General features: G+C 36.5%; 1 protein-coding gene across 6 annotated transcripts in view; it reads left to right on the top strand.

The window, feature by feature from the left end:
• Positions 1-12,018, top strand: part of ATP11A (ATPase phospholipid transporting 11A) — a 109,625-nt gene extending 97,607 nt beyond the window's left edge. For 2 of the 6 annotated variants that reach the window (XM_039384628.1, XM_027743463.2), the window contains 3 exons: positions 1,043-1,208; positions 2,661-2,749; positions 7,828-7,914. In XM_039384628.1, coding sequence (XP_039240562.1) covers positions 1,043-1,208; positions 2,661-2,738 — 244 coding nt within the window. In that variant the 3' untranslated portion in view covers positions 2,739-2,749; positions 7,828-7,914. Of the gene's footprint in view, positions 1-1,042; positions 1,209-2,660; positions 2,750-5,370; positions 5,487-7,827 lie in introns of all 6 variants that reach the window. The other 4 variants (XM_039384612.1, XM_027743459.2, XM_039384622.1 and 1 more) reach the window with 3 other exon arrangements.
• The last annotated feature ends 1,239 nt before the right edge of the window (positions 12,019-13,257 follow it).

Here is a 13,257-nt window from a genome sequence, read left to right as displayed (position 1 = left end):
ACTTTTTATACATAACATTTTGAGGGACTAGAGAGAAGGCAGAGGCTAACTATTGCATGGTGATTAAGATGCCATTTAATTTGGAGAAAGGATTTGTATTTCAATGTGTCTTTTGCAAATGAGTGTCTTTTGCAACTGCCTCTCAACTCATTGGATATTCAGCAGCCTCCTTTTTTTTCCTAGTAAGATCAGGTCTTAATTTCTTCAGCAGCAAGAGGAAAACAATTTGCAGAAGCAATGTTTTCCCTGCTACGTTTTTCAGCCAGCCTTAGCCTTGCTGGCTATTAGAGTGTACTATTTACATGCACCAAGTATTTTAGCGTGGTTACCTTTTTAGTAGGCAGATACTATCAAATTTTGGAAACTGTCAGGAAACTGCCCCAGTTGTAGGAGGGCTTTACACTGTGTTACTGCAAACTGTCCCTTGATTTTTGCTCCCAGTAATCATGGCCCCTGGTTCCCAGTACTATGTAGTGGTGGCATATTAATAACCATCCATCTGCCATGGTATACAGGGAGGTAGGCAAATGAAAGTATTGAAAGTGTGATTAGATAACAATGTGGTGACTAGGTTAGGGATCATAACATGAAACCGTCAGAGATGCGTAGGGGAGCCTGAGAGGTATGAAAATAGGTATGGTTAATGAGCCTTACTCTAAAGATACATACAGACAAGTGTGCCTTAGGAAAGAGGGAAGTGGTGGATGGGATACTGAGAAGAAAGGTGGAAAATACCTGGGGCAAGATAAGGAAGAGCATAAACAGAATAAGAATGTAACTTAGTTTATCTTTGCAAGGGAGAGACAATATGGCAGGGGAGGAGGGCATGGTATTTCCTGCAGCCTGGAAAAGAGGAAGGTAGTTGTTTCCAGTCAGTGCATGTTTAGCTCTCCTTTTGAGAAAACTGGGATGGATAAAATCCCACAAACTGGGAAGCTGAGCCTGAACAATTTCAGCACTGTCATAATTTTTATATTTAACATTGTCAGTCTTTCTTTTGTATATTGAAGTGTAATTTTTATTTATTCTTTTTTCCTACCAGGCCTTTTCTCAATTATCAGAGGATGTATTATGTGTTCATGCAAATGCTGTCTAGTGGTCCTGCATGGCTGGGTATAATTCTGCTCATAACTGTCAGCCTTCTTCCAGATGTTTTAAAGAAGGTCTTATGCAGAGAGTTGTGGCCTACAGCAACAGAAAGAATCCAGGTAGGAAATATTTTTCATTGTGAAGTTAGTTTTTTGTATCACAAGTCTCTAGTTAGTCCTCTTTCAAAGTCAGAGACAAGATTAGAACAGATGTTCCCCACCTGTGGTGTCTGAGCAGTATGATGAAAAACACTGCCAGTTATTTACATGGTGGTATTAACCTGAATCCTGGGGCAACGTTGGTGCCTCCATATGAACAACCATAGGAAAATCAGCTGATGAGGATGGTGGGAGACAGGTACATGGCTCAACATGATTTCTGATTAGAGGAGATAAGGGCAAGGGGATTGGGATCTCTGTGAGGGTAGATAGAAGGCACTTATATCTAATAATATACTGATTGATGCCTTTTACAAAAACACATGCATTAAAACTTATCCTATTAACAATTTGTTCTTTTTTTATATTTCAACTTACATTTTGCCTGTTCTGTTCCATTATTTCTACATAAATGTGCCTTGCTCTGCCAGTGGGAAGAGGATTTTAAAGTTTATTGTCTCCTTTCATCTGATCAGCCAAAAAAGAGGAACCACTGTGTAAATACAGGCCTGCTCTGTTGAGGCTGGAGGGGAAGCCAGGTTCTGTCAGAAGCGTGGTGCTATGCTGGGGACATTAAGCCAACCTCAATAGAAAATGTTACCTCTATTTTAACCCCAGTAAGCTTTTATATATCTATACGTTAGAATGTAAAGGACACTAGAGGTGTTGAGCCTTAATGTTACTGCCCTTGCACTTTTCAGTCCATCAGCTGCCATTGGTAGGTTAAAATAATGAGTTACTGGCAACTTTAGGGATTAGGTAGCATTTTGATGTTTGAGAAGGTGCTTTGCATTAAGAGGAAAGGAATAGAGGAGCTTTACTGCCAAGAAAAATAAAATTTCCCTTTGGTAAAGGTAAAACCCCTTGCCACTGTTTTGTATTCCTAGAATGTACAGGTGTAATAATGCCTCACTTCAGGAGGGCAGGAATGAATAAAGAATAGCAGAAAAGCATTCTCAGGCAGATCAGTATGTAGTGGTTTTTCATTTTGAGATCTTTGATACATCATCTTTGCCCTATGTGCTACTTCTGGAAGAAGTTAATCTCAGTATAGACTCTGCATGCTTAATTTAAAAGAAGGCTAAAGAGAGAGAATGAGCATGGATTAAGGCAAAGAAACAGGCTAGTGAATAAAAGCCTCTAACAAAGGTATTGCAGTGTTTCTTAGAGACACTGTGTATTAGTGCTGGAAAATGAATCAATTATAAAGCAGACTTTGGGCTCAAGACTTGCAATATTCACTTTTTAATATTTAGTAGAAAATCTGTGACTTTTAACCAGTTATATCCCTTGTGTTTCTTCTTCCCTCTCTTTCTTTCTTCCTGTCTTCCAATCCGCTTTGTCTAAATAACTCCTACCTTGCTTTAAACATAAATGATGTGCACGGTTGCTTCCTACATCTGGGGAAATCAGACTAAACATCAGTGCCTTTCTGTTGAGCAGTCCACCATCTTTATGCTTTCTCAGACTTCAAGCAGTCTAAGTTTCTAATGGAACAAAAGGTGACTTTTTTCTGCCTTTCTGCATGCTTGGCCATTTCATTCAAAGGACAGTAAAATGTTTATCATCAGAAGTTATCTACCTTACTCATTATCTCCATTTGTGACTCATCTCAGCTGTATTTTGAAGACTACTTTTTGGTACAGTTTTTTCCCTCTGTTTATCTCAAAGATTTTATGAATTGTTGTCACAGTCCATCTCTGTTATTATCATTTTTTGTCACTGTTGTTACTGCATTTTACAGAACCTTTCTGCCTCAAGAATCCAGGATTTTTATATTCCCATTTTAATCATTGGTCTGTCTGTAGGTGAATGCATGTAATGTTTCCATTGTACCTGAATAAATGGAATAGTTGCCACACAAGGAAGTGATAATTCTGATTAGGCTGATATTACTACCATCATACAGAAAATGGGGTACTGGAAACCATTTAAGCAATCTTTGGGATATATTAATGTATCTTTCCTGATAAAGGAAAATGCAACTTTTTTAGTAATAAGTTTTTTCCTAGCATGCATTTTGAAACTGAATTTTTCTTATGTTCCCTTTTATAAAATTCTGTGCTCTTTCTATAAAGAAAACAGCTGAAGACCTGTATGTGACATTATTTAATATAACATAAAAGTAGAAGAAATGCAAGTAAATCTTGTTTACCCTACAGTCTCCAAGAAAACTTGACTAAGAGAAACATATTTCCTGTTTTTCCCCCTTTGAAAATATATAGTCAATAAAATGTACTGTAATTATGTAAGTCACAGAGAAAATACACACCATTTTTTCACTATTGAAAATTCTGGCTAAAATTGGCTTTTTTAAATGCCTTAAGATTGGTTTGAACCAAGCTTATGAACAATTGTTTTTAAATTTATTGCCCTCCTATAAGTTATATTGCTTTCTTTGTAAAAAAAAAAAAAAAGGTTGAAAACCTTTAATTAACATAGGACTAGCAACCACCTCCCAGGCTAGTAAATTAGTTCTCCTCAGGCAATAAGAATGCTTAAAGCCTTTGGAGCAATTCTTATGCTTCAAAATTTGTCATGTGTTTGAGAGTCATTCTGGTGTGTGGTGAGTGATTGTTTACCATCATTGACATTCAGATGTTTTTAAACAGTACAGATATGGTTCTGTTTTTTTTTTTTGTTTGGTTGTTTTGTTTTGTTTTTTTTTTGAGAGAGCTTTTCAGTGATACCTGGATATATACATATACACCTACAGACATATGTATATGTATAAACATACATACATGTACATACAAGTGTATGTATATATATGTGCATGCATATTAATATTGAGATAGATATATATATATATACACACACACACACATGAACTGTTGTCTTTCCTGGGCTAAAACATTAATTTTGCAAAAGCTTTGGAGGAATCTGTTGCCTTTTGGTAATTTCGGTCAAATTCTGCTTATTTCTCATATATGTAGTCTCTGCAACTCTGGCTCAATGAAACAAGCTGAATTTTATGCTTTAACTGGTATTGTGCATCTGTGAGGCTTCTTTCAGCCTTTACTTCTGAAAAGTAGTAGGGTATTTTTTTAATATATCCAGTCTATATTGATTATATTTTTCTTTTCTTTTTTCTTCTATCATTAATAGCAGAAACTCAGCCTCTCTGTTAGGGAAAATATATATTCACTTTAAATTATCCTATTTGCATTTTTATAATTGTCACTTCAATTAACAGTGTTTCAGCAATCACAGGTATTTTGTAGCTGAAATACCAGCTGTTTAGATCCTGAGCCATAAATAACTTCTGTGCTCCCCTCCCTTTTTAAGAAATACTTTTTTTTCCTCTTTGTTTTTGACTGATGATTTTTTGATGATTTTTTACTTTGCTTTCACTGAATCACAAGCTTGGCCCATCAGCTACATTATGAGATCTCTACCTCTTGCTGCGCTTGGGAAAACCCGAAGTGGTACTTTTGCCTGGGGAAGCCTCTCTGGAGACTCATCGTTCTTCTGTTCCTCAATGGGCTTAGCTGCTGTTGAACAGCTGCACAGGGAGCTTATAAAACTGGTCACGAGAAAACTGCTGCCTTTGTCAGGCTCTTCCTCTATGGAAAACAAAGCAATGGATCTCGCTGTCGCAATATTTGAATCCTGTGCGAGAAGTTTCCTTGGCAACTCCCCAAGGCCCTCTCTTCCCTCAGTGTAATGACTAAGCTGTAAGTCAGCCTTCATTAGCACCAGCCCCATCACCTTGGTGTGTGGCACTCCCTTCAGCAAGGCAGTTGTTCTGGGGAGTAGTGAAGCGGGATGTCCGCTCCTTAATTTGGAATTGATTTGGCCTCACTGTATCACGGGGACCTCTCCTGTTTTAGTACAAGTTATTGTCAGAAGGGCAGGACACACAGCCCATAGTACTTAGTCAGTTTAGTGCTTTAGAGAGTAATTATTTTTAACAGAGTTTGAAATGGAATTGAAAACATCCTCAGGGTGGCTCAAAGGATTAACCTCAGGATCCAGAAGTACAAACCTTTCGATTTTAAATCTATCAGAAAATCCATCATTTTTCCAGTTTGCTATAACAGTTACGTACAAATGGTACAATTCATTCACATTTCCCTCTTGTATTCAGCAAGAGTTTCACTGTTTTTCCTCATCCTTGCAGAAGAGTGTGAGACATAAAACAGCCCTAAATGCACTGACGAACAACGATGGGCCACTTCTTGAAGGAAATATTTCAGCTTCCGAGCCATAATTAGATCAAAGCTAGGTAACAGTACTGTACGTGTTGCCAATTTGGATTAATTTCTATTGGTTAACTGTGCTATTTACAAATCAGCTGTTTCCTCCAGAGTTTTTGATGTACTTGATCAATATTGATACAAAATCAATATGTTTTACTTGGAGAGCCTAGTTTTTGCAAGAGATGTTCCATGCCACAGGTAAGATCTTTTTGTCTTGGAAACTTAATCGTGTAAGGCAAAATAATAAATCAGTTTACCCATACTCCTGTCCTGTAAATACATTGTGTTATGTATAGGTATTGCGGGACATTTCTTCTGTAAAAACTGCAGTCATTATTGCAGCGTGTACTCACATTACGCATATGAACTGTTGTCTTTCTTGGGATAAAAGAATAGTGTTGAATACATAAAGTCAGAGGTAATTCTCACCCAGTTTATCCATCATCTCTCATGCTCTTGAATACATATATAGACCAAATGCAGACAGTAACACATGAAGATTATCTCAGTGAGTTACTTGTGAAAAGGACCTTGGGTCAGAAGGCTGGGGCTGTACATCTGACAGTGTCCACCATAGTACTGTGTTCCATATGGACCAGGGCATTGCTGCATCACTGCCTCAAATCAAGAGAGTTTTGCCAAATATATGAGACAGCAGCATGAGTGGTGAGCTTCTAAATTCCCCAAACATTAGGCCATTCATTAGCAGAATGAAGTTCTCAGTTTTACATCATCTCCTTGCCATGCCACTTTTTACTCAAATACATTCCCATCTGGATGCCATGTCTGTTCCTTTCCCTTCATTCCCTCCTGACCCTGAAAGCAGCACATGAGGAATTTAGTGAGGATGCAAAGTATCAGTATGTGAAGAGGGCAAATGTCATGTGCTCTGTGGGTTGTAGAACTTCAAGGTAGCTGATGGGTGCTTTTTGATTTGTTTTAATGACTGTTAGACAAGTAATAGTAGAAAACCCCAGCTTTCTTGAGTAGCTTCAGACATGGTAGTGGTGCTTGCCTTGGGGCCATGTGTAGAAAAAAAAAACATTTTCTTTTTAGAACCATGTAGGGTAACTAAAATGCTTCACTTCCTAGCTGAAAGAATAGGAAAGATAGTAACCAAGCAGTATATGACTACTCCCTCTGACATTTCCAAAACAAAATCTGCTAATCTGATTTTTCTGTATTAATGCTGATATTTGGTCTATAAATGTGTTTAAAACAACACAGGCCTCACTGTTGGTGAGCAGTTCATTTTAGTTTTGTGGCTTTTCCAAGAGTGTCTGTTGTAAGAAAGCTTTCTGATTGCTCTTGGTTATGCAATAGCGTTCCAAGCTTGTGATTGGCATTGAAGTGTAATGTGAAAGTTCTATAAACTACATCATTAATATTTGTTTTGTGATTTTGTCCCTTTTGCTATTGTGCTCCAGTTAACAGGGAAGAAGGAAGGGGATAATTGACAATAGAGGATTAACTGGCTTATATAGCATTCATGGAGAGAGTGATTGATAACATTGATTTGAATTGTGCTTATAATGCATTTATATCTTAGATACCATCACATAACCTCTATACCTGGAAATTTTATGTGCATTTAGTGAGAAGAATTTTATCAACTCATTGGGCAAAGGGCTGTGCTAATTTTCTTTCTGCTCGTACACATGTTCCAGGCTCTTGTCATGCAGCCATGGTGTTACTGTAGTCTTGAGCATTTCCTGAGGGGAAGTGGCAATTCTGCCAGATGTGGAGTGACTATGTGATACAGATAAATTTTAATGGACAATTAGACTGTGTAGTATAAATTGCCTGTATAGATGCTATGTGTAACCTAAGCAATTATAAAATTCAATACTGCTTAGAAGTACAAAGCAAGTGCATTAAACCTCTGGAACTTTAGTCTGTTAGCACAAACTGACTGTAAAGAATTCCCTCTCTTTGGAAGTATAGGCAAAGTACTTGAATCTGTTCTGTCTTAAAATTCCTCATAAAAAGTCCTGACTAAAGAAGTTCAGAGATAAAAAGATGTACCAGGAGAGATTGCAAAATGAAATATAAACTTCATTTAAAACACTTTGATATGAAAGCAGTCCTCTGTGTCTTCATCTCTTCTCCAAAGAGCCCATTATCAGGTTTAGAGGTTAAGTGAAAAATTATGCCTGGTTCTGTAGGTCCGAATATAAAACTGATGATGTTAAAAGTGGTCGATGGCAAAACAACACGAGAGGTTATACTTTCACATGAAACAAATAGCCAGTGGTGTTCTAGTGAAAGTCATTATTGTACCAAGGGCACAATGTCCCTATGAAAGAACACAGTTATATACTTTTGGTTCCAAGATTGTCTATTTACTGTGCATTTGTTTCTTTTTGTCCCTTTAACAGAATGCATCGAGGCACTGTCGGGAGCACATCTCAGAATTCACACCCCTTGCCTGTCTGAAAAGCCCAAGATACAGGAGCAGTGACTGCAGCAATTCCCCAGCAAGAAGGTCTAATTCTCATTCTAAAAAAATGATGTTTACGCACTGGAGAGGCGTTGATTATTCAGTACTTCCATCTGTCTTTGGCTATTCCAATAAGCATTGCCATTCCCGTGCAGGCTACCACTACAGTGGGTCAGGTTTGGAAACGTCTATATGACAGAACACCAAGTCAAGCCTTTAAAAACTGTATTTTTGTTTATTTCTTTTTTCAGAAACAAACAAGTCACAGAAATATATTAAATTATACGTGGCTTCTGCTGTCTGAGGTAGTGTTCAGACAAACAGGATCAAGAGCTAGAAGTATGAACCCTTCCAGGCCAATAGGCCTCTTTTTATGTTTTGAACTACTGGAGCAATGAACAATCTGCACAGTCTGGTACTGTGAGACTGGTAGCACTGAAAATTGTCTTCATCCTGTGTCAAGACTTCCGTGCATTTACGGCTTCTGTTACCTTTAGTAATTTTCTTTGTTACTTGAAGTGCATAGTTTCAGTCAGTGACCTACATTTTGAGATCAACAGTTTTTATTTTCAGCCAGAAGCAATGACCTCAGTTATCTCGAATGAAAGTCTCTTAAAGCGTATTTAACAAGTGCTGTTTCTGATTTTCCTCTGTCCTTTTTCTTTCTTTGCTCTTTCTGTAGAACAAACTGGTGTTTCCTCTGTGCAAATCTGCTTTCAAGAAACACTCTCTAATGTTCACTTTCTTGTAAGTGGCCAAATCAGGGCTATGTTTGGTTTTCAGTTAGTTTTCCTCTGTAGAAATATAGGCAAGACAATCCTTGTGTAGAGTATGCACACACTATATGAAGTCAAGTTGGCTGTTCAATTGGTAAATATCATCAGTGTTGGTATCTACTTAAAAACTGAATGTAAGCATTTTGCCTAAAAGGTCTTTGAATTTGTCAAAGATGCAGATTACCTGGTGTTCCCACTTCCTCTCCCTGTAATTGTAAAATATACATAGCAGAAAGTATTAAGTTGTTTTTTTTTGACACAGTTTGTTGGGTTTTTTTCCTTAAAAGAAGAAAAGTTGTTTTTCCAAATGAGCATCTTTTACTATCTGGATTCATCCTCTTAATTTTGATTTTTTTGTGTGTTTGTATGGTTAAATACTGGCTAAATGGCTTGGTAGATGTATTACAAAGAACACAGCTGTTAGCTTTTGCAAACAAACCACAAGGTGGCACACGGCTGTTGACTAACAGTTGAATGGTAGTTGGGATATAGAAACCAGTTTGACTGCAAGGATTCTGTTTTAATTACTTTAAGAATGACAGCCAACTTGCACTTCTGTTTTCTCTGCTACGTTTATTTTACCTTGTACTAATTCAACTATTAGCAGTGTCCTTGTCTTGTTTATTTAGTCCAGTGTTTTATTTCGGGGTGCAGAAATATCTGAAGGAGTAAGCAGATTTCAGTCAGTTTCAGCCTGATGGTTAGAACTGGTTAATAACCATCCTCATTCAATACCTCTGTGAGGACATGAGCTAAAAATTTATTTCAGTGTGAAAACAAAATATTTGGAATCAGACCTGCAGCCTTTATTGGAAGACCTGGCCAAGACATTTTTAGTTGTCTTTAAAATGGACTAGGGTGGCAGAGAAAAATGTTTTCCCTTTTTGTGTTTGAACAAAAAAACCCAGACAAAATAAGTTTACTTCCCAATTTAATTTTTAATAAAAGAAAAACCAACTTACTAGGAAATTTTCCTCACAGTATTCCAAGTGATTTTCGCATTAAACAAACAGGGAATTATTATTAAAATGCCCTGGGTCAAGCAGAGATTGTCAAGTGATTTGTGAAATCTTCAGTATACCAAAGATAACAGAATTTTACAAAGTCTAATGGTGAGCACCACAGACAAATGTTTTGTATCATATAGCATATAGCACTTTTAAGTTTCAAAGAATGTCCTTATAGCAGTAGCATTTTGAAATACATACACATGTGTGGGTGTGTGTACATATACTTGCCATTGCAGACTTGAATGTTGGTCAGTTAGAACCGTCCCCTACATAAAACACTGGTGTATATATTTTTAAAAAGTTAATATGGGTATAAATTTTATACCAGTAGCAGTGACAAATTTCTTGTGTGTAGTTAACAAATTATTTGTAATGTATTTTTTAGAAATCTTAAAATTGCCTTTGCACTGAAATATTTTTCATACTGTAGCTATTTATAAATCTGTTTTACGCATACATTTGTTAACACACCATTTCTATTTTTTTTAAGTATATGTTTTGAAGGCTTTTTTTATACCTATGAGTTTTGGCCACTTAAATTTAGCCTAGAGTGGAGTTGTGGCTGAATGTTAAAATTCTAATGAATGTCAAATTAGAAGTAAAAGTTTGTTGCTCTGACAGTTTCATCCAAATTATTGATGTTTTGTTGAGATTTGTGGTAGCTGTGATTAGAGCACTGTACTTGCAGTGCTATTCTATTATAGTGAGCTTTTTTACTCTATAAAGCCTCCTGCTTTTTTACTTTGTGAGTTCTATCTTTTAGCCTTAAGTAAGGATATTTTTGCTTGATGTTTTTGAAATGCTGCATTCCTGTTATGCCTAGTAACAAAGCAGTTCATTGCAAACTTCATGTAGCCCTGAGCTTCGAAATTATTGACAACATTGTTCAGGCTTAAACACCAATATACGTGCTTAAGAAATTTTAGTTAAAGATGACATTTTTTGGAGGAGAAAGAATGCTTTGATTTAGCAATACTTTTCCCTTTAAAGGTTGGTGCTGTTTGTTAAAATAGACCATTTAATGGAAAAAAACATAAAACATCAACTCAGCTTCACTTGATGTGTTTCTGCTTCAGTTCCTGTTACTATTGCCATTCAAACTTAGTCCACTACAGCAGGTGTAAACTTGGAGTTTCACTGTAAATGGATCAGATGATACAAAGATGAAAAAGTAGAAGTTAGAACAAAATGCATTATAGTGTTTATTATGGATGGGACACTGAAAGGAGACAAATTTTTATGTATCAAGAAAAAAAGAATTAAAGAGGAAAAGTCTAAAAATCTATATAACTTTCTAACTTGCCTTGTTTAAATTGTTGCAGCTTTAACAGCATAATGTCTCCATAACTGCTTCTATAAATGTCTTGAAACTGGTAAGCGCTAACCAAATGTATGTGAAGACTTAGAAAGTATTCGAGCTTTTCAGCCACTGAAGTTCATATATACCTGCAGTGGCATGTGGCAAAAGATCTTTTTCATTTTACCATGTACAATAATTGTTTGTTCAGCCACTTAATGTAAAAGCTTACAGTTTACTTTCTTGCTTGCATTAGCCTGTTTGTCTTTACCCAACTGGCTTGCAAAAATAAAAGGAAAAAATTGTTTAATTGAGGAACTGCACTACTTTTCTTTTGGAAACCAGTGGGGTCATTGTGCTCATGCTACTGTCTCTGCTAAAAAAGCTTTAATGGAAATTTGTGAAAGTATTACAGAAGTGAAAACGTATGTGATTCTACTTTGCAGAATAATCAAAAATCAGTTTATATAGCTTTAATTTTTTACCTTACAAAGACTCACAGGATTTCAACTTGTGTTGTCTTGGACATATTCTTTGCATTTTAGATGTCCTTTCATGATTTAATGTAAAGTAGAATCTGCGGAAGTTGCTGTATGGGGGCTGGGGGTAGTTATCTGTGCATTAAACATTAAAGATGTCTGTAGCCATCAGCACCAAATACTGACACTTATTTTTAATTGTACAATTATAGGTGCGTTTATTTGAAAATAAATCAGCCTTCAAATCTAATGTTTAGATTATTCTATACTACTTGATTTATTTTATTCGAAGAGTCAGTGTGTGAATACATTACTGTAAAGTTTCTTTTCAGTGCTATTTTTAACTTTTATTTCTGTAGACAACCAAATATAACTTGTTATATTCAGTCACAGTTTGGATCCTTATGTAGAATATATAAGCAGGAGACATGAATCTGCTTGCAATAAATATAAACATCCAAGACTGGTTTAAGTTTGCTCACAAATAATTACAATAATTCTAGTATGAATATGAGATGGTTTCATATTAGTCTGTAATAAAATGTAAGTAGATAACAGAAAACGAAATGAGTGTTTGATTCTGTTATTGAATATGCTTATAGTCACCCTCATTTCTCCTCATACTGGAGAGGGTCCAGCAGAGGCCACAAAGATGATAGAGGGTCTGGAGCATCTCTTTTATGAGGAGAGACTGTGGGAGCTTGGCCAGTTTAGTCTGGAGAAAAGAAGACTGAGAGGGGACCTTATTAATGCATATAAATATCTCAAAGTTGGGTGCCAGACTCTTTTCAGTGGTGCCCAGTGACAGGACAAGGGACAATGTCCACAAACTTAAAACCCAAGAAGTTTCACCTCAATATGAGGAAGATCTTCTTACTCTGAGGGTGGCAGAGCACTGGAACTGGCTGCCCTGGGATATTGTGGAGTCTCTCTCTTTGAAAACATTCCAAACCCACCTTGATGAGTTTCTATGTCACCTGGTCTAGGTGACCCTGCCTTGGCAGGGGGGTTGGACCAGATGATCTGCAGAGGTCCCTTGCAACCCTAACAATTCTCTGATTCTGTGATTTTCAGAGTGTATGTAGTCAGCTAAAAAAGCAAGCTAACAAAATGAAATTCAGAGAAGGCTGGAATATGAGCTGTGTGGGGGATTTGTTGCAAAGCTAGTAGAAATTGGTACCAGTCCAGGAAAGCTTTGTTCCTCCTGCACAGATTGGGTAAGTGCTAAGATTCTTTCCAAAGTAAACTCATAAGCTACACAAGAAGATCTGTATTTCCTTACAGTTCTGCTGTGCAAGGTATCCAGAGCTATTTCTTTTCTTTTGCAATGTTGTCAATTTACAGAAACTTTACTAAATTAAAAAACAATGTGCTTTGCTATCTGAGTTGGTAGCAATGTTCATGGATTCTTACAGAAGAGGCTGAGTGCACAGAAAGACCATAATTTTCTTTCATTTGGTGATAGAGTATTTTGGGACTCGCTGTAGTTTCAAAACCATTACACACATTTTGTTTCTACTGAATGAGCTTCTGGAGAAGGTACTAGGAGGAAATGTATTTTATGGAAGATGTTTTTCCCTGTATTCATGCAAAGAAGAAAAAATGCATGAACTGTAATTAGATAGGAACATCACATTGAAACTGGTTTTGAAAAAAATAATGTGATCATGTATTGATTTCTAGAGGAATGCGGTAGCAAGAAGGACAAATTACCTCATAAGTACTTAAATTTTTATTTTGCATACAAAAATACATTTACTTATTTAAACAAAAAAAGGATAGAAAGTAATTTAAGTTCTGAACAGT

Source organism: Pipra filicauda, unplaced genomic scaffold (assembly GCF_003945595.2).
Source record: "Pipra filicauda isolate LSUMZ 115617 unplaced genomic scaffold, ASM394559v2 scaffold115_size4368891_pilon, whole genome shotgun sequence".
Lineage (NCBI taxonomy): Eukaryota > Metazoa > Chordata > Aves > Passeriformes > Pipridae > Pipra > Pipra filicauda.
Note: the sequence above shows the minus strand (reverse complement) of the source record. Positions and strands in the feature narration are given on the sequence as shown.